We start from the raw sequence: 19,579 nt of genomic DNA, 5'->3' as shown, positions 1-19,579 counted from the left end.
ATCCGCTTGTAGGAGGCAGTTTGAACACACGCCCCCCAATTGGCACATACCATTGTACCTCTTCCAGGCGGTGCTTAGCAGAGTCCACCAATCAGAATAGAGCGGTGCGAGTCATACATTCGCGCCAAAACCCAGGCTTTAAAAGCAGCTCGCATGCATTCAGCGTCACTTATATTCCTTTACTGAAGAGCCTCCTTCTAAAGAGCACCATGGCCAGAACTAAGCAGACTGCCCGTAAATCCACCGGCGGCAAAGCGCCTAGGAAGCAGCTGGCAACCAAGGCTGCCCGTAAGAGCGCCCCGGCCACCGGCGGTGTCAAGAAACCTCATCGTTACAGGCCCGGGACCGTGGCTCTCCGTGAGATTCGCCGCTACCAAAAGTCTACTGAGCTGCTCATCCGCAAGCTGCCATTCCAGCGTCTGGTGAGAGAGATTGCCCAGGACTTCAAAACCGACCTGCGTTTCCAGAGCTCCGCCGTTATGGCCTTGCAAGAAGCTAGCGAAGCTTATCTGGTTGGTCTTTTCGAGGACACCAACTTGTGTGCCATCCACGCCAAAAGGGTCACCATCATGCCCAAAGACATCCAGCTTGCCCGTCGTATTCGTGGAGAAAGAGCTTAAGTTCTCTATCTTGTCTAACCCATTCAACGGCTCTTTTAAGAGCCACCACTTAACAACAAAGAGAAATTCCTATATTCTTAATTCCAAGAAAAACTTCACTTATTTGCAAAACTTATACATTACCAACAAACTTGTTCAGGATACTTAATGATTGGTCAAACACATCTTAACTCGAACCAGCCAATCAAAGTGTACTATATCTTTTCGTAATGTGTAATGTAGTAGCGCCTCTTTCTGATTGGCTGCTCATGTTTCCGCCACATCAGTAATATACTGCTGTAAAATGGGAGCCGGTTACTACATCCCGTGTCTTTCCTAAAACGGTACACAGTACATATAATTAACATATAATAATAAATATGATTAGGATGTTACCAACAAACTAAATCAAGAGACGTTTACTGATTGGTCAGATTTTTCTTCGCTACAGCTAGCCAATCAAAATGTACATATGTTTTCGCGACGGATGTAATAGTAGTGCCTCTTTTTGATTGGTTGTCCAAGTTTCCGCCACAACAATATACCGCTGTAAGATGGCAGCCGGCTACTGACGCCGCCGACTCTGGCCTTTTAAATCTTTATACATGAACACGAGGACGCTACGTTTCTGTCACTAATTTCTCGCACCTGTTTAGTTTGTGCTCCATCCCACTCCACCAAACCTGCGTGCAATAGTTAGAGCGACGCTAGGTGCAGTTTAGCTTTAGAGAGTCATACATCCAATGCCCAGTCTGAGCTTTTTGAAGATCTGTAGCTAAATTTGGCGCAGGTTATTTGCTAAAAACTGAATAATCGAGACGCTAAACGTAAACGAGTGTGGAAAATGAATTTGAGAAGGAGACCAGTAGAATGTAAGTGTCTGGAAGAACTTTGTGGAGAAAGAGAAGAGACAGCACATCACCATCACAACAATACAATTCAAGATAAAGTTGTTCTTCACAGACTAGAAGGTTGGTTCCCATTTGACCCCCATTTGTTTGTATATTGGGGCCATTCTTGAATTGGAAAATGTTTTATTGCACACTTTAAAAATGACACTGAAAATTGACCCCCATTTGTTTGTATATTGGGGCCATTTTTGAATTGGAAAATGTTTTATTGCACACTTTAAAAATGACACTGAAAATGATGCCATTTTACAGGTTAACTGAAGAAAATTGAAATTAAAGTTGATACATGTGTACTGAGACCTGTTCAGCTTGCGGTGACACATTTTCTCATAACACATACCTAGGAACTCGCATAAAGAGGCACGCTAAAGAGAAACCATTTGTCTACTCAGTTTGTGGTCAAAGATTCTTTGTAAAGCAGAGTTTGAGCACACACGAGAACCCCCACTGGAGAGAAACCCTTTGCATGCTCTCTTTGCCATAGTTATCTGCCATACTAGATTGACCTATGTTGTTTTGTACTATACTGGATTATTACTGCGAAACTTTGAATGAACAAATAAGAAGAAAAATGAATAACAAAGACAAATGATTTTTTTTTTTAAATAAATCTTTATTAGTTCTCTACAGTGATGTGTCAGTGCATCAAATCTAAGGCTGTCAGAGGCTTTCATTTTTAACACATTGCCCCGTTTTTCAAATAGTAATTTTTCCACATTCTTTTTTTATACACACAATAGATATAATACAATTCACACACATTTTAAATATATTCGTCTTCATTCCGTGATGTTTATTGGGGCAAGTTGGGGCAAGATGCTGGTCCAAAAATGGACATAACGCATCCTCATCTTCTGTCGTACATAATTCTTATCCATATTGTGATTGATTTCCAGATATTGGTGTCCATTGGTAAACCTAGGCCAGGTAGTGGGAACGCTTAAGTCTCCTTTGTTGGGGTCTCTGTAAAAAGATAGACATAAAAAATAGTACAATGACAAATTAACTGAGGCCATCTTTTGGATTTGACCTTTCAGGACCTTTTTTGCGACAAATCATACCCAGTTTTGGCAAAGTTGGTCCAATAGGCGATCATATAGCGAGCCAGATCACGATGGCGAGGCCAGTATCCCAGCGGCGTGCTCAGAGGCTTCCCGAAAACATACTGCAGGTCGTCGGCGTGGTCCGCTCCCATCCAGCTGGGGTAAGGCCGAGCGATACCCCCCATGCGGTTTGGCTCAGAAAACAAATACGAGTAGGTGCGACCCGATCTATAAGGAGACAACCACCCAAAAACGGGAAAAAATAATATCAAATAAAATCCATGCATCCATTTTTAGCCACACTCCGTATTTTCCGGACTATAAGTCGCACTTGTTTGACTGGAACTTTCATTTAACATGTTAAACAACTAATTTATATTATATTTTTCCCTTACATTGTGCTTTTTTTTTGACCAGTATGACTTGTAATACAAAAAAATTAAGTACTCATGTAATAAAAATGGTATGCTTACGTAGCATTAGCAGCATGAAGGTAAAGAGCAGCCTGTGTAGGAACCAAGAAGATATAATCGGTTCCAACTTCCACGATTGTTTTCTTAATGTCCTCCTTTTTGGGAGTGGACGGCCATGATGAAGTGTACGTGGCGTAGGCTTGATCCCGACCCTCTGGGCCTTGGTCTTTGGTGTACGTAGCAAGTAGCCTCTTCATGTCATCGCTACGCAGAGAAGTATTATGCAATTGCTTAGATGGAATATTGCTTTAAGGTATTGATTATTGGAGTAAAAGCTTACATGGGCGTGTCCACTAGGTGGGAGTTGATGGAAGGGATGTCCACTGCGGTGAAAATATGTCCGTCCATGTCGTTGACTCCAGCAATGTAGTCGATTTCGGCGGCGTTGTGGAATAATTTGGAAGGTTCTTCGGGTAGGAAATCGCCGTCGACTACAGCTGACAGGATCAAGTTGTTTACCAGGGGGGCTGAAAAAGGGAAAAATAGGAGAAATGTTGACTAAAAAGACATTTTAATATTTCTTAATACATTCCTTTTGACTTGACTTTGTACTTTTGACTTTAATGATGAGTATGTTAATACTTTAGTCCTTTTTATTCTGTTTATGTTTCATATGTACTGTTAACGGATGCACTTTTTTACAAGTATCCTATCTGGTGCTGACCCCGCCCATCTGTCACATTTTTAAAGTCAATGTGTATTGTGAGGAGTTTGTTTGTTTACCATCAGGTGAGGACGTCAATTTGAGACCGCCTGCTTTTGTCAGCAAAACAGGATCGGTCATCTTTAAACAGGCGACCATTTTCTCATCCGTGGGGCACTTGACTTTAATTGCAATCTGAGCACAATACAGACATTTTTTTTAGCTTTTCTACTGTTTTCCAGCCATAGCAAATGAGTAAAAGAATCAGTGTATGCGGTACCTCTTGTGCAATCTTGTAGGGGTTCTTGATGATAGCCCAAGGACAAAGAGCCACACCACTTTGGGAAATGGCTCTCTTGATTATTCCCTTGTTGTGTGGGGTCAGCGTCTGTTAAAAACCATACAAATCTCACATATTTTATCTAAAATGTACAAACTTAACCTCTTAAATAAGAAGGAAATGACTAACTCCATTAAAAGCAAGTCCACGGCTTAAACATGAATAAAATAATGCACCAAGTACAGAAATTTACTGTATTTATACGACATATAAAAGTCTGAAATTTTCTCCAAAATAGACTTATAATCCAGTGCGCCTTATATATGGACCAAATACTAAAATTGTTATCACGATAAACCCGGTATGACGGCGAGTACTAACTTGGTGCTGGTGTAAAATACAGAAATAGCACTTGTTATTGACACTGCGGCTAAAAATACGATGCGCATAATAGTCGTGAAAATACGGCCTTTCTTTCCCCCAATTTTTCCAAAATCTAAATTTATTCATTGGATATTATTTGGGTAAAAATGAGCACCCACCTGAAAGCTCACACTGGCACCACCTGCAGATTCTCCAAAAATGGTGATATTGTCTGGATCTCCTCCAAAAGAGCGAATATTTCGGTGCACCCAGCCGATAGCCGCCTGCTGGTCCCACAGTCCGTAGTTCCCTGTCCAAAGAAACAAAAATGCTCACACAACAATTCCCGAAAAACTGCTGATAGAAACTTTTGGAGTTTTACCTGGCATACGACAGTCTCCCGTGCTGAGGAAGCCTAGAGTTCCCACTCGGTATGACAGCGTTACCACGATAACATTTCCTCTCTCTGAAATCTCTTTGCCATCGTAGAGATAATTATTCAGAAAGTTAGCACCCATGGAACCTCCACCCAGGAAGCCGCCACCGTAGATCCAGACCATGACGGGTAGATTGGTGGACACTAGAGGGCGTAAATCCAATGTTATTCATTGAATAGTGCAGTGTGCAATGGTCAAATGTCATTAAGAATCAGAGAGGAAAATACATAGGAATATGTAGGAAGATGAATGTTTTATCTCGCATATAAGTCGTATTTGTGACTAAAATAATGATGACGGAATTAAAGGTAGGGCTTATATGCGCATAAGACTTTAGATGTTTTTTTTACCAGTAGATGTCGGAAATTGTGTATCAGGGGGAGGCTTATACGCGAGAAATTGTCAATTTCAATGATTTCAAGGCAGTTTTAAGGGTGTTTCTATGAAGTGGCGGCTTATATGTGAGAAAATATGTTATGCTATTACAAGATTCTAATTGTGAAACAGTTATTTTGTTGCTTATAGTTGTTTGGTTTCTAGGGCATCAATTTTCGGCCAGAAAGTCCATATTTTTTTGCGTTATTAGGCAGATTGAAGTCATATTTTACGGATATCAACTATTGAGGACATTAGGTTATTGTGGAAAATTAGATTTTGGTATCATTTTAGAGAACTTTGATGACAATGACATTTTTTTAATATAGCTGACATAGTTAGAACTGAAAATTTTCAAATAGTGGTCTCCTTTAAGATTTTTTCAATGCAAAAAGTGGTTATTTCATACCTTCTTTGCCGTGAGGAACCCAAATATTGAGGTAAAGACAATCTTCACTTCCTCTCGTATCCGTCATGAGCAAGTTCACCTGAAGACACCTCTTCCGATATTCCGTCGTTTTCAGAATACCTTACAAATCAAAAAAATGTCAGCATTCTTACAGAAATGTCAATTATTCGGCCTATCCCGCCCATAGTTTCCTCACCATCCCAACCAGGGTGACGTTTAGGTTTCTCAAACCTTCCAGGCATGTCTGCGAATGGAACCCCCTTGAAGATGTCCATGTGGTGACGAAAACCCAGACGGATATTTTCGCCCTCCACCATGCCGCCTTCGGTGTAGACCACCCCAAGCTGAAGACAAATAACCATCAAATGTCAATGGATATGATATAAAAAACTGATTTTTGATAACTTACAGAGGTGGCGGACACCGTCTCCAGGAATAACGCAAACGCAACGGTGACTAAGATGCTCAGTTTCTCCATTGTGACCAATCTGAATGCCTCAATGACTGGACGCTGTGGTTTTTATACAGTAGAGCCTCCCCCTGTGAGGCGCCTATGAACGTATGATATGTTTTCGGTGCTTTTTTAGTCATGTGCGACATGGAAAATTGACACAGCTGTGTTTTGAACTCCAAGTCTCACTACAAAGTTAATCATCACACGCTCAGTTTTATTAGATATGAACTGCATGACATGTTTATGGGTTCATACATTTGAGTTAGAGCAGTAAAATTAATTTAGGATGAGAAAAATCTTCAATTTGAACCATTTTTTTAAAAAATATTGCTTAGATACATTGAATTTGAGCTTCTGAAAAAGTCTGCACACCCCTTTTTAAATGCAAAGGTTTCTGGGGTTAAAAAAATGATTTTTGTAGAGTAGAATCAAAATTAAAAATTAAGGAGCAAAATCTGCAACCTAGTTTAATATCTCATGTTTTAAAGAATATAAAAGTACTTTTATTTCAAGTTTTATTTATCATAAAGTTATTTTAATCGGCAAAGAATACACAATGAAATTGATACTTTGAAGCTACATATTTTATTTTAATGTTTTTTAGAAAGAAATTCAGCAAAACAATTGAATACAATATCATATCTTGTCACATATAATCCAATATTTCTGTCTCCATCTCATTGTCGCTACCATCTGAAGGCTGGTATTCTTCTTCCTCTGCTTCTTCGTCATCCTCATAATCGTCATCTTCTTCATTTTCTTCATCCTTAGCGTCCTCTTTAGGATCTTGGACATTACGTCTCGCTTGCTTTTGCATCGCTAAAGAAAAAAAATACTCTTAAAACAAGGTCTACACATTCAACTAAATATTTCCTGATCACAATCGCTTTGTGAACCATATCACAAAAGACCGAGACTCATTTCAAAATGTCCTTACGCATTTTTTGTGCTCGAATAACCTTCTTAACCATGGTGGAGATGATGTCCCTCAGCTTATCGGTGGTGCCGACAGGACACCAGCCGTCCCTCTCTTTGCACACTTGTTCCTCGCCGTTGTTCTGCTCGATGATTTCATAAATTCTGGACACATTTGCCCCAAAAATAAATACATAAAAATCTTTGTGATTGACTAATCACATGCCCGGAAAAATGGAATTTTTCCTTAACATATTAGTCTCGCCGTCCACAATATCACGACTATAAGGCGCACATAAAAGTCTTAAATTTTCTACAAAATGGACAGGGCGCCTTATAATCCAGTGCGCTTTATATATGGGAAAAAATTAAAATGTGTCATTCATTGAGGGTGCGCCTTTAAATGCGGTGCGCCTTATAGTCGTGAAAATACGGTAAATTCAACAAAATGGTTGTCTTAAACTACCTTGGGACGTGTAAGTCACAGAGCTGGTAGAACATCTGCCGGTGTGGAGGTAGCATTCCCTCTCTGAAAATATAAGAGGATTCCTATGGACATAAAATAATGAGAATGAGTACTATATAAAAGGTGTTATTGACTTTGAACTGTATGGAACAATCAATGCTTACGTACACACGACCCTAATTTGAATCACTGACCTTTAACAGATAAGAAGTTTGGACTGGATCTCGACTGGTGCCTGAACCATCCTGATTGGGAAGGTCTGTCAAGCTAGCGGCAACTGGAACTGGAAACAAGTTTTAAGGGTAAATCAGACTTTTTTTGTACTTTGTTTGGACTTCACAGTAGTTGAAAGGAAAGGGAATCATGTTGTTCAAAATTCAACTGCATTAGACTTACAAATATACTTAACAGGTATCCATTTTTGCTACTGTGAGTGTGTTTGTTTATTTATTCATTTAGTATTTTAAGTAAAACGAATTAGATCTTTAGGCAAATGCTTTAAAGAAAAAAAAGGCCTATTTCTATTAAGTGACCACAATATATATTTTTAAAAATTGTGATGAAAAGCCTTTATTTGAATAACTGACCAGCCTTGTTCAATGTATTTGGCAGAGCGTAATTCAGGGTAGTCCTCTTGGGTTTCACCACCAGGCTATTTAGCCAATAGCCTAAGAGGAGAGACGTACATGTCCATAGATCATCATACAGGATTTTCTGTCAAATAAGTCATTGTTTTTAATAGAGGGTGAAAAGTGGAAGGGCAAAGGTTATGTATATGCGTTTATTTACCGTTTTTGGTGCTACAGCGCATCCTGAAATCAAGCATTTGGTATTTTTTGGCGTCCACTGTCTTTCGGGGATCGTAACCCAATCTTACCCAAAGACTTCGCCACGGTCCTGTTACCTAAGAAAAAAAAAAGGACTTTTATTTATTTACATCATGATACAAGCACATGACCGGACGTTTGGTCGCCGGTCTTTTGGTCGCTGGTCAAATGTACTTAGTTATTAAACAGTACTTGGATATTAAACAGTAGTTGGATATTAAACAGTACTTGGATATTAAACAGTACTTAGATATTAAACTCTCTCTCTTAGATATTATTTTTTTGTACCATATTTGGTAAAGATTAGTATATTTTTAATGGAATTCATCAGAAACCAAGCACAAAAATTATGTTAAAGTAAAATAGGGAACAACATCCAAAACTGTTAGCACATTATGGTAATATTATTATAGCCTAAAAATCAAGAATGGCCCTTTAGTAGCGAAATATAAATGCATTCCCAGATTGTTTTGATTTTCTGATGGATGCAGAAAAATAATATGGATAGGAAAAATATTTTAAGAGAGGAAGAGTAAGAGGGAGTGCAAACAAAAATGAGTGAAAAAAACATGTTTGTTCTTTATCAAGTACTACACTATGTCCTTCAAACTCACCATGTAAAATGCCAAGACAGGCAGAAGCATTTTCAGTTTATCCGGGTGGATGTTTATGTTGGCCTTGAGAGCATTCCGGGACCAGATGGGGCGGCTCTCAAACATCTAAGAACAAAATTTGGCTTTTAGATAAGATAAAAGCAAAGGAGAATTAAGATATGTATGTCTGCTTGACCTTATATAATATTCCAACTCGGCTAAGGTTATTAACGGTCGTACCATGTACCTGCCTGACCTTTTATAGGGTGTCAAATCACATTCTGTGGCTGTTAATTATGGTATGTTTACAATACATTATACAGTATTTTGTTGATAAATGGTGCAAAAAAAGGTAAAAAAAAATGCAAATTTGGCCGATTTTCTTCAGTTTTGAGGCATTTTTTTCACTAAATAATTGCAATATTCCTATTTATTTGACAATTTAACTGATTTTTAGTCGCATTTGCAAATCCAAATGGTAGTTTATGACGTATTTAATGATATTTTTGATGAAAAATACATGTAGGATTTATTTAGATTGCAAAAAAAATGCAAAAAGTCTCACATTTTTACTTATGTATCTATTTTGTTTGAAAAAATATCTTCAGTATGTTGACAATGTGTGATTATGTACTTGAACGGAGATTTTTTTAATAATAATAATAGCTTTAAGTTAAAGAAGATATAAGTCTGCTACTTGCCTTTAGCCCGTTAGTGCTCAATATATACAAGTGTTAGGAACCATAATATAATGCTAATGCTATGATAGAATATTGGACTACTACTACCGAGTTTAATTTTTCCTCAGCCTGCTTCTCGTGCTCCCTCACGCAGATTTTAGCCCAGTGAGTTTTTGCGGCCTCCAGAGCCTCGGTAGGGACACCCGGATCCGTGAAACTGACAAAAAGGGCGTTGTGGGGGCGACGGGGTCTGCTCCTGCCGATAAAACTTGTCTTGCTGGAGACTTCTGCTGGCCTAGACAGACAAATGAGGGAAAAAGGGGATTAGAATGCATTTATTCCAAAAAAAAAAACACTACTCACATCTTTTGTGCGACGTCAGGTCGATAGTAATAATCCACCGGCATATCCAGACGTGAAAAGATGGCCGGGGGGAGGAAATATGGCATTTGCTGTTGAAAATATTCTTGTTTCTCGGGTTTCTGAAGGATGATTTTGTCGTAGAGAGATGTGTTTTTTCCATCTTGACAATGGACAGCCAGGCATTGATAGTCGGCCATTCCTGGAGGAGACAGAAAATGTCAAATACAGACAGAGTAGGAAGATTATTGTTTAATGTCAGACCTTGGAATTTATATGTTGTTCCAATGACACCGAGTATTTCCATCTTGAGCTCGGCGACTTTGCCATCTCTTTTCCGGATTTTTCTTCTCACTCGGAGGAGAAGGTTGTTGGAAGAGAAGCGATTTCCGCATAGGAAATGACAGAAAGGATCCTGAGGTCGGTAGCGTAGCTCTAAACGTAAATTCGGGTTGGAATACGTCTGAAAAACAAAAATGTAAACACAAATAGCTATAAATCCCAAGAAACTTCAATTCTCTTTGACACAAGATGAAGTTATTCATCCTAAATAGTTCTTTTCTATTACCGCAGGGCCCAAAAACGTAGAACATGCATAAATAGTAGTAAATTGTATAGAATGCAAATTTGGCCGATTTTCTTCAGTTTTGAGGCATTTTTTTCACTAAATAATTGCAATATTCCTATTTATTTGACAATTTTACCGATTTTTAGTCGCCTTTGCAAATCCAAATGGTAGTTTATGATGTATTTAATGATATTTTTGATGAAAAATACATGTAGGATTTATTTAGATTGCAAAAAAAAATGCAAAAAGTCTCACATTTTTACTTATGTATGTATTTTGTTTAAAAAAATATCTTCAGTATGTATAGAATATACAATTTCCAATGTTATGACTGCAATTTTCAATTGGGAAAGATGATATAGTGTTGTTGTTGACAGCGATTGTTAAGCCCTCCCAGCCAAAATAGATTGGACACTCTGATGGCTTCATATGTTGATTGTACTTACTTGAGAGAGTGTTTTCTCGCCACCAAGAGTGTCCATCATCTTGTCCACGTTCGAGATGATGCCAGGATACTCCACATTTAGCAGTTTTTTGTCCGGTAGCTCCAACGTGGTCGAGCGTCGAAACTCATCATCTTGTTCATTTAAAGCACAAAGCGGGAGTTCCTTTAACGTTAAGCCCAATTTCAAATCTTCTTCCATTGGAAATGTAATAATCAGATTTAATAAGGATCTAAATATCAGGATCAAAGATAGCCAAGAACCAAAATAGAGGGTGTGTAAATAATGTTTTTTTTTTTTTAATTGTGAACGGCAGCAAAATAGTTCCGACTAGAAACACTAACGGTTTCACTTAAAGTTCCGCTTTATATTTCGACTCTTACTGTTTATTATTTAGTGTTTGAGGAGGACTTTGCCATTAATATTATTTTTATTTGTATATATGTAGCTGTATATTTTCATGTTATTTTCTCCTAAGTATTTAAAATGAGAGCGTCGCCTCACCATTGGCCACAAGGTGGCACTGTCAACTAATTGACTTGCATACCACATTGTCAATGACTATTTTAATGTTTTGTCATAATTAGACTCTATTTACATTTGCTTTCTTTCAAGTTAGACTTCTTTTTACCACCTGGCCAAATCATAATTGTCTATTTCATGTTGTGTAATGTACTAATTCTTACTATAAGTATAACAAATTGAGTGTTTTAGTCAAATTATATTAAATTACTACAATTTGACTGTTTACAATATATGTAAACTGTAATATTTAGGATGGTATTGAGGAAAAGTCGCATTAGTAAACAAGAATTCTCGACTTTTTTCCTTGTATTTGAATGGCTTTACTTCAAGATTAAGTGAGTGACATAAACGTTGCAGTTTTGTCCCTAAATTGAGGTCGAAGATTGGTCGAGGGGGGGCTGAAAGGCACTGACTGACAATCAGTTGCGTGCTGTGGTGACATGTTGACTTTTTTTTAGTTTAATTTCCAAGGAAATGTTTGACACACGTACGTCTTTGCTGCTATCTGACTTGAAGCCTTGTCCACTCCTCCCTGCCTTTTCGCTGGCCCGCTCCAACCGTTGAAGTGTGTTGAGACTGTGATAGCATTATCAGCTATTCTTGGCTGTCGGGGTTTTGCTGGTAAAGCCTGTTGCACTCAGATTTCATTTTTTCTTCATTTTTTTACCAACCCATGCTTTGCAATTAGCACACTCCCTCCCTTATGGCTCGTCTCGGCTTTTTGAACAGTCGTTTGACAGTTGTAACGTGAAATGTTGTAAATCTGCCCATATTTGGTGAACTAAATTATTGCAATGCGTCTCCACTTTTTAACCAGACAAAGCATTAATTTCACATTGAGAAATCCTGGTGAGAAACAATTAAAACATATACAAATACAAATTTCAGTCATACCTTGACATATGAGTGCCCAAACATATGAGAAATTTGAGATGCGAGCAAATATTTGTCTTGAGTATTTGTTACTTTGTGAGCAGAAAGTGAATTAGAACTAATAAGATGTTTTTACATTGTAATATCTTGTTTTTGTAGTTTTTCCCAAATTAATGAGTATTTATGTCATTTTTAGGTGAAAATTTGATTTGAAATGCGCCTAAATTGACATAAGAGCTCTGTCCTGGAACGCATTAAGCTCCTATTTCAAGGTATGTTACTGTATACAAACAGTGAAATAATCCTTCCTGTAAATTGAATTAAAATAAATACTTTTATTGATATAATGCCCTAGAGTGCCCAAATAACAACAACAAACAGACAAATAATAATAATTGATAAATAAATCTGCAAGAATATTGACCGTTCATTCCAAAAATACCTCTGCTTTGACACAATTACATTGAAAACCTTCCGTGGTGACTAAGCAGGAAATGTGGACGTTCCTTGTCGTCACTTTCGCAGTACAGTGGCGTCCATAGACATTGTCATCGTGGCACTTATCTACGGACATGCCGTCGCACCACAACACAGTGACACTGGCAATCAAACAGTATCACAGCAAAAACAGCAACTTCCTCCTTAAGTCACATGGAGGAAATCTGGTGACAATTTCTATTTGTATTGACCACACCGATAATTACATCTTCTTTTCCGGCCCTCCTGGTGTAGAAGAATTTTCAATGGACTTGTTTTAGAGGCGGATATCTAGTAGATGTAAACTATAATGTCTGACTAACTTTCTCTAGATTTACCCGCTACGCATTCCATGAATTTGCAACCCCTCGGGACATGTGGTGTCACAAAACGGACCCCGTAAATTTGCATGGAAAGCATTTGCAAGACAAATTTTGCAGCTCCAGTGCTGATGTGCATCGGTGTTAGACTTTCACAGCTGCTGGAATTTTAGAAATATAATAGTATATTTCATGTTATGGTTATTGCAATAGTCGTCTATTTCTTTCGGGCTTATTTAAAAAAAATCTAGCACTTTTACATTGAAACATATACAACTGGTTTAGAAAGGTAGCATGAAAATGGTTTCTCTTTTCGAAACGTTTGGGTGATTTTGCTACTTTTACAACACTTGTTGAAATTTTGGATCTTTTTTTTCCCTTTTATATGACAAAAAAATGACAATATTTGTCAAAAGGTTTTCTAAAGCTTCTTGATGTTTATGGCAGACGCCACACATCTTTTTTTAGGACATTTTTTTCCCCCGTTTTTCCTCAGGCTGTGGCATAATCCCTCCCCTATTCTCTACCCATGTCCTGTTTGTACACCCCACCCGCAAGGATTCTCCGCCTCTTTACTGTTGGTTACTCCGACGTGTGTGATTTTGATTAGCTGGATCCCACAGGGACCAGGATGCCCCCCACAGACCTATCTGTAACTGTTACTCCGACACAACGGGCCTTGTTTCCTCTACGTTATCCACACGTTTTGCATATTGGCCTCAGATTTGTTTGCGAGACGGTAAACGTCCACATCTGCTCTGTTGCCTATGCGGACACTGATTTCTGCAGAAATAGAAAGATTTTGCAGGATTTTTACGTTATTTTTCCAATTCAGCGCGTCCGACTCGCAGTTTTAGGGTCGAGGGTTCGAGCCCAGGTCAGTCCTGACTGTGTGGTTACAGGTGATCCGATGGTGGAGTCGTTGGCGCGTCGGCCTGAATTTTATAATTCAAAATGATTGTTTTATGAGTTGGTTCTTAGGCAGTGGTTGCTCCCGTGTATCGTTGCAATCTCACCCAAAAAAAGCGCTTGATCCTGTTCCTTAAAACAAACAAACCCTGGTGATGATCAGATTTGCCCGAGGCGTCTTAACATGCTTAAAATGCTTTGGTGTTTGAGGAAGGTGGTGACTTTTTCCTTTAAGATTATTTGTTCAAGTAAATCCAATGTGCTGGACGGGTGTGGTGACAGTTGACTAAGCAATCAATCCCTTGCAGCCTATTTGTTAATCCCTACATCCCAGTTGCTCCCAAAACCAAATACAGAAGAAAAAAAAGTGACCGTATACATGTATGCATGTGTGTGTCTGGCCGAAGTTAAATGAAGCCTCACCTGATGGTTTGTGTAATTTTGATTTCCAGCTGTGATTACAGTTGAACTTGTCAAAATTAAGATGCTATGTGCAATTTTCCCTTCGTTTGGGCAGAAATACAACTTGAGTACCAGTGAGAGAAACATCATCCTTGCTCACTATGGGTATACACTAGTATCACACTTGCCACAAGCAGGTGCATGTCAATATTCCCTCTAATTTTTCATGTAAAACATGCTGTAAAACATGAAAAACATAAGAGTGGACAGAGCTACTGCCACTGGCTGCCGCGTAAACGGCGCCATTTTTCCAGTTATGATTTTCTAACCTTTTTTAGGGTGAACTCAAAGACTTGGAGGATATGTATTGACGGAGCCATTTCATTTGAATAGACTAACAGTCGGTTTGGTTGGCATGACGGTGTTTATCCACACGGGAAATAATATGGAACAACCACAGCTTCAACTTGCTCTTTATTTTCGTAAACAGCATGTCATGTTATGTACAATATTTGTATATTTGGTTTATAGTTCACCAAGTCATCCACATACACAACTTGATAGCTAATACCTTCCAATATATGAACTTAATGCAGCACTCATTCAAATGCCTGTTTTATTTATTATCATTAATAGTAGTCGTGATACTAGTAAAATAACTTTAAAATGTCAAATAGTCTGGAAAAAGTGACTTGAAAAACATTTTTTGGTGGATGGAACACAGCAGTTTGTATGAAAAGCAAAGTTTAAATCAAGTTTCATCAGGTTTTAAAATAAACTACAAATATGGACATTAACTAGGGCTTATTATAAATTAAGATCAATGTTAGATTGCGATGTGTTGTTTTGATTTAGGGCTTGAGCACCCTTTAAGTTCATAAGTTAAGCCCACTCCTGGGCAGTAGGTGGGATTGGTCGCCTCGGATGTCTCATTTTTGTGAGGGAGGTTGATGGTATGTTGACTTTCGTGGTGCCTGCGAAGATCCACTTTACGTTGGAAGCCTTTGGAGCAAACGTCGCATCCGAATGGTTTGAATCCCGTGTGTTTTCGACTGTGAGTGATCAGGTTGGAGCTCTGGCTGAATGCTTTGCCGCAAACTTGACACTTGTGAGGCTTCTCGCCTGGAAAACATGAGTCCAAACACCAAAAATCAGCCAAAAAATCTTGGAGGATATTTGTATTGACAAAAAAAAAACGGTCTGTTTTGTACAATCACTCTGCTTCCGGAAAATCTGGTTTTGCTCAAAAGACCTCAGGGGGAGTGATATGTAGACCATCTAGATTATAGGTGTTAAAGTGGTGGCCCGGGGGCCAGAATGTGGCCCGCCGCATCATTTTGTGTGGTCCGGGAAAGTAAATTATGAATGGCGACTTTCTGTTTTAGGATCAAATTTAAATGAAGAGTATAGATGTATATTACATTTAAGGATTTTCCCCCTTTTAGATGAATAATTGTCATTTTTAAATCCATTTTTTCTGTGTTTTTAGTTCAAAAATAATAGACCTACCTGTGTGAATGTAAGTGTGTTTCTTCATGTCGGATTTTTGATGAAATCTCTTGCCGCAGAACTGACACGGGTACGGCCTCGTATCGGAGTGGATCAGGAGATGCGTGGAAAGCGTGGATGAGCGCTTGAAGGACTTTCCGCACATTTTGCACTCAAAACTTTTTTCCTGAAATCAAGCAAAAAAATGTTTTGTCACAAAACAATGTTTTTTTTCCCCAAAAATTTTAAATGTGGTCATCAGAAGATTTTTTTCCTAGTTGGTAAATTCATGCAATAGTCAAGTTTATGGTATGTAAGTGGAATATTTGTTTTTTCTATTCATAATTTAGTTTAAAATTTTTGAAAGATAAATGTGTGTGTGTAGGTTAGAAAATGCAATATATATTTTTTTGCTCATTCTTAAGGGAATTTATTCAAATATTGTTGTCTCCTAAAAATATTTCAGATTTGGTTATAAGTTCAAGAAATATACCTGAGAATGTACATTCATGTGTTGCTCCAAACTGACTGCGTGGCCAAAGGTTTTTCTACAAATACTGCAGCCAAACGGTCTTGTTCCGCTGTGGGATCTTCTCACGTGGACTTCCAGGCCGTGAGATGTTGAAAATACCTGAAAAAAGCGTTCTAAGTCACAAAAATCCACCACTTTTGGATCATCACCTAATTAGCAAATGTCATTTCAAGCCATTTTGAGACAGTATAAGAACAGTATATGACCTTCAGGTTGCCAGATAGGAAAACAAAAATCTGGATGTTAATGTTGTCTGATGCAGAAAATGGGATATGAGGGAATATTGGTTATGGAATAGTATAATATAATACCTTATCACAAGTGATACAGTGGTAAGTGTTGGAGTTTGGAGAGTAGTGGGTACTACAATCCAGGGGTTGCTGGTTTTGTGGACTACGGCTGATGTGTGTGTTGTACAAACTGGCCGCGTGCTGTAGGACCGTGGGGCTGAACCCCAACTGATATGGAGTGGGGACCTGATCCCAGGAATATGTTGTCTTGTAATAAGGAGGTAATTCTACCATCTGAGTATCTGTAGAGTACATGTTTGTTGATTAGAAATTCAATTTATTATTATAAAGTGGATGGGTGAAGTGAATTATATTACTTACCTTTTGGGTAGTACGACTTTGTGGGGATGACTGGGGGTCTACTGGGCTCAGCTTGGACTGGTCGAGGACTTGGAAACTGGGGTTCTGTTTTTTCTACTTGTTTGTGGTTAGTTGGTGGATTTGGGTTTTTTGATGGAGGCTCGTTTCTGCTTGGAGGTGCGATGGCTGAAAATTTATAAGAAAGAAATCATTTTTCTAGGCTAAATTGTGATTAAATTCAAAGCTGGTATATTTATTTTTCATGGTTAGGTTGTTTTAAATGGAAATAAAAGTGGGTTCAATTGCAAAGAGTCATTACAGGATTGGATAGTCATGTAAAAGTATTAAAATGAAATGTACCTGTGCCATCATCATACATTCGATGGATACTAAAAGATGTACTTCGTTTGTTTTTCACCAGGAAGGATCGAGGCATGTTGACTCTAAAAGCACAAATTCAACTCATGCTTAAATGTAAGTCACCAACTTTTTTTATTCTTCAAATGTTTAAATGCCATCCATTGTGAAAAATAGAAAAAAAAGATAATTTTGCGATGATATTTATATAAATGGATGCAAATATTGAGCCAAATTAATGGTTCAATAGTAAAAAATGAAAACGTGTAACATTAGACAATAAAATAAACTGAAATATTGACATAGCAGCAAATTAATGATTCAATAGTAGTTATATTATCAAAAAAAATTGAAAATGTATAACAGACAATAAAATGAACCTTAAATATTGACGTAACAGCAACTCACCAAAATGAATATTATTAAAAAATCCTTATTGAAAGTAGTGTTTGAATGAAGAAATCTTTTAGTTGAAGTTCCAAAAGCAAACCAACGTAAAAAGCATCAAGTTGTTGCTCTTTCTTTCTTTGTCTGCCCTCCCTGATTTCCAATCAGATAAATTTCGCTGGGGATTCTGACTCTGCTTTCAACCAATGGAAAAGCAGACCTGCAAAAGACAATTTGCGTATAGGATACGCGGGGCCTCCTGCTCGCACAATTTCACTAAGTACACAGCTGCGGGGGGGAAAAATATGAAATAATAACTCAATTTTTATCAACCCAGCTAACTTTAATACAGAGGCATTAACATAAGTCATGCTATATGTCAAAATATCCTTTTTTTGATATCAAAAATACAATATACACGCCATAATATTCATATGGAAAGACAAATATACTAAAAAAAACCTATTTTTTATTTTAGTATTATAATTTACTTCCTATTTGATTGACATGTCATCACTTTTTAAGAGTCTTGCACTTGTGATTTAAATGTTGACAAGTTTGACGCACCTCCAAAGATACACACACCAAACCAGTCTGCTGAAATATGTTGACTTTTCAATCATCTATTTACTGTTTTGCATTATATTAATAATTAGTCATAACAGATTTCCTCGCACGGATGGTAGTTGTTACAGTGTCTAATATATAATAATCAAGGATGGAATAAAGATATAACATGCCCCTTAACTTAAATACAAATATTTTAGTTGACTATACTAAATTTTTACACGTGGCAACAAATATAATACATCATTTTATTTAGAATATGTGCATGAACGGCCAGAGATATTTAATATACGTGTACAAATGCGCCCTCCTGTGGAGAACTTTGTTAATGCACTAGATGCTGTTTGTGAAGCAAGATTCCAAAGAGGATGGCAACTTTTTGTCATATTTAGCGCCACGCAGTGTTTAAAATATGATGTGACATTTCTAGAATTACTCTTTTCCCCACTTACAACAATGTTTAGCAAAGTAAACAAAATCTTAGAAGGTATATTGTCCAATAAAGATAGTTCACCTCAAATTATCACTTCATTGCAGTGGCTTTATAATACTTCTCTCCAAGAAAATAACAATAAGAACATATTGTTTAATTTGCAACTATACTTGATCACTTTGACTTTTTAATTGGGTATCAATTTCAATTTGGAACAAATGTTGGGGCCACTTAATTTCCTAACGACACGATCAAGTGTCTGCGCGTGCGCTGTCAACATGTGGGTCACGCGAAACCGCATCACACAAACTTTAGACCTCCGCCTATGAGCGAATGGGACAAACACTCGCGACCTGACAGGAGGACGAAGATTCTTAGTGATCAGAAATTATAATCAACCTGAAATTATATTACCCAAAGTGTTTTTTCTGAATTCAAACGTTTAACGTGTGCGTAAAGTAGTTTTGATGGTGAGATTTATGATCACTAATATGTGGCACTAGTTTGCATGCAGCCTTTCTGCGGAAGCCGACAACTGTGGGATGGGCTGTGAGGTGTTCAAGATGGCGGCGCCCTGTGGAGTGAAGCTACTCTAACAGGTAAACAGCTGCAAATTCTTTCGATCCCACTCAAGTCAATACAAAGAATCTCAAAGTATTTATAATGTGTTATGAATGGATACCTTTATGGCATGCTTTACGATCAGTTTTAGTGTGTGTCAGGCCAGATTTAATTCCGATCGACTCCGGATCGCTACTGCCAGCTAACATTAGCTCTCGGCGTTGGGACTGACTTGTTTTTTTGAAGACCCCTCGTAATGGCTTTTTACCAGTGCTTGATCTTTCCCATATTTCGTAGTACTGTCCCCGCGTGTGGCGTC

The 19,579-nt window shown here is 38.0% G+C and overlaps 5 protein-coding genes across 6 annotated transcripts in view; 2 read left to right on the top strand and 3 right to left on the bottom strand.

Moving 5' to 3' along the window:
• The first annotated feature begins 140 nt into the window (after positions 1 to 140).
• On the top strand, positions 141 to 637 carry LOC144210237 (histone H3). The gene has a single exon (XM_077736784.1). It carries the CDS (start codon positions 210 to 212, stop codon positions 618 to 620), a length of 411 nt encoding a protein of 136 aa, XP_077592910.1. The 5' UTR covers positions 141 to 209; the 3' UTR covers positions 621 to 637.
• Positions 638 to 1,226: 589 nt separating this feature from the next.
• Positions 1,227 to 19,579, top strand: part of tsc1b (TSC complex subunit 1b) — a 29,063-nt gene continuing 10,710 nt past the window's right edge. The window contains exons 1-4 of one of the 2 annotated variants that reach the window (XM_077736778.1): positions 1,227 to 1,570; positions 7,572 to 7,670; positions 17,377 to 17,429; positions 19,203 to 19,298. The gene's annotated coding sequence lies outside the window, so the exon portion shown is untranslated. The remainder of the gene's footprint in view (positions 1,571 to 7,571; positions 7,671 to 17,376; positions 17,430 to 19,202; positions 19,299 to 19,579) is intronic. The other variant, XM_077736779.1, reaches the window with a different exon arrangement.
• On the bottom strand, positions 2,234 to 6,082 carry LOC144210234 (bile salt-activated lipase-like). The gene is made up of 11 exons (XM_077736780.1): positions 5,943 to 6,082; positions 5,730 to 5,877; positions 5,534 to 5,653; positions 4,695 to 4,892; positions 4,492 to 4,622; positions 3,950 to 4,057; positions 3,750 to 3,864; positions 3,307 to 3,493; positions 3,027 to 3,230; positions 2,572 to 2,781; positions 2,234 to 2,473 (listed from the first exon to the last, which is right to left on the bottom strand). The coding sequence occupies exons 1-11, from the start codon at positions 6,009 to 6,011 to the stop codon at positions 2,290 to 2,292; spliced, it is 1,674 nt and encodes a 557-aa protein (XP_077592906.1). The 5' UTR covers positions 6,012 to 6,082; the 3' UTR covers positions 2,234 to 2,289.
• On the bottom strand, positions 6,610 to 11,149 carry gtf3c5 (general transcription factor IIIC, polypeptide 5). Its single transcript, XM_077736782.1, has 11 exons — positions 10,843 to 11,149; positions 10,093 to 10,291; positions 9,832 to 10,030; positions 9,577 to 9,763; positions 8,810 to 8,914; positions 8,158 to 8,272; positions 7,956 to 8,036; positions 7,563 to 7,651; positions 7,369 to 7,451; positions 6,925 to 7,067; positions 6,610 to 6,806 (listed from the first exon to the last, which is right to left on the bottom strand). The coding sequence occupies exons 1-11, from the start codon at positions 11,038 to 11,040 to the stop codon at positions 6,634 to 6,636; spliced, it is 1,572 nt and encodes a 523-aa protein (XP_077592908.1). The 5' UTR covers positions 11,041 to 11,149; the 3' UTR covers positions 6,610 to 6,633.
• gfi1b (growth factor independent 1B transcription repressor) lies at positions 14,807 to 17,996 on the bottom strand. The gene is made up of 7 exons (XM_077736783.1): positions 17,721 to 17,996; positions 17,316 to 17,398; positions 16,977 to 17,141; positions 16,677 to 16,897; positions 16,327 to 16,464; positions 15,855 to 16,020; positions 14,807 to 15,467 (listed from the first exon to the last, which is right to left on the bottom strand). Exons 2-7 carry the CDS (start codon positions 17,389 to 17,391, stop codon positions 15,172 to 15,174), a joined length of 1,062 nt encoding a protein of 353 aa, XP_077592909.1. The 5' UTR covers positions 17,392 to 17,398; positions 17,721 to 17,996; the 3' UTR covers positions 14,807 to 15,171.

The sequence above is a fragment of the Stigmatopora nigra genome, chromosome 17 (genome assembly GCF_051989575.1).
Source record: "Stigmatopora nigra isolate UIUO_SnigA chromosome 17, RoL_Snig_1.1, whole genome shotgun sequence".
NCBI lineage: Eukaryota > Metazoa > Chordata > Actinopteri > Syngnathiformes > Syngnathidae > Stigmatopora > Stigmatopora nigra.
The sequence above is the reverse complement of the archived record's forward strand: the minus strand, read 5'-3'. Positions and strand labels throughout refer to the sequence as shown.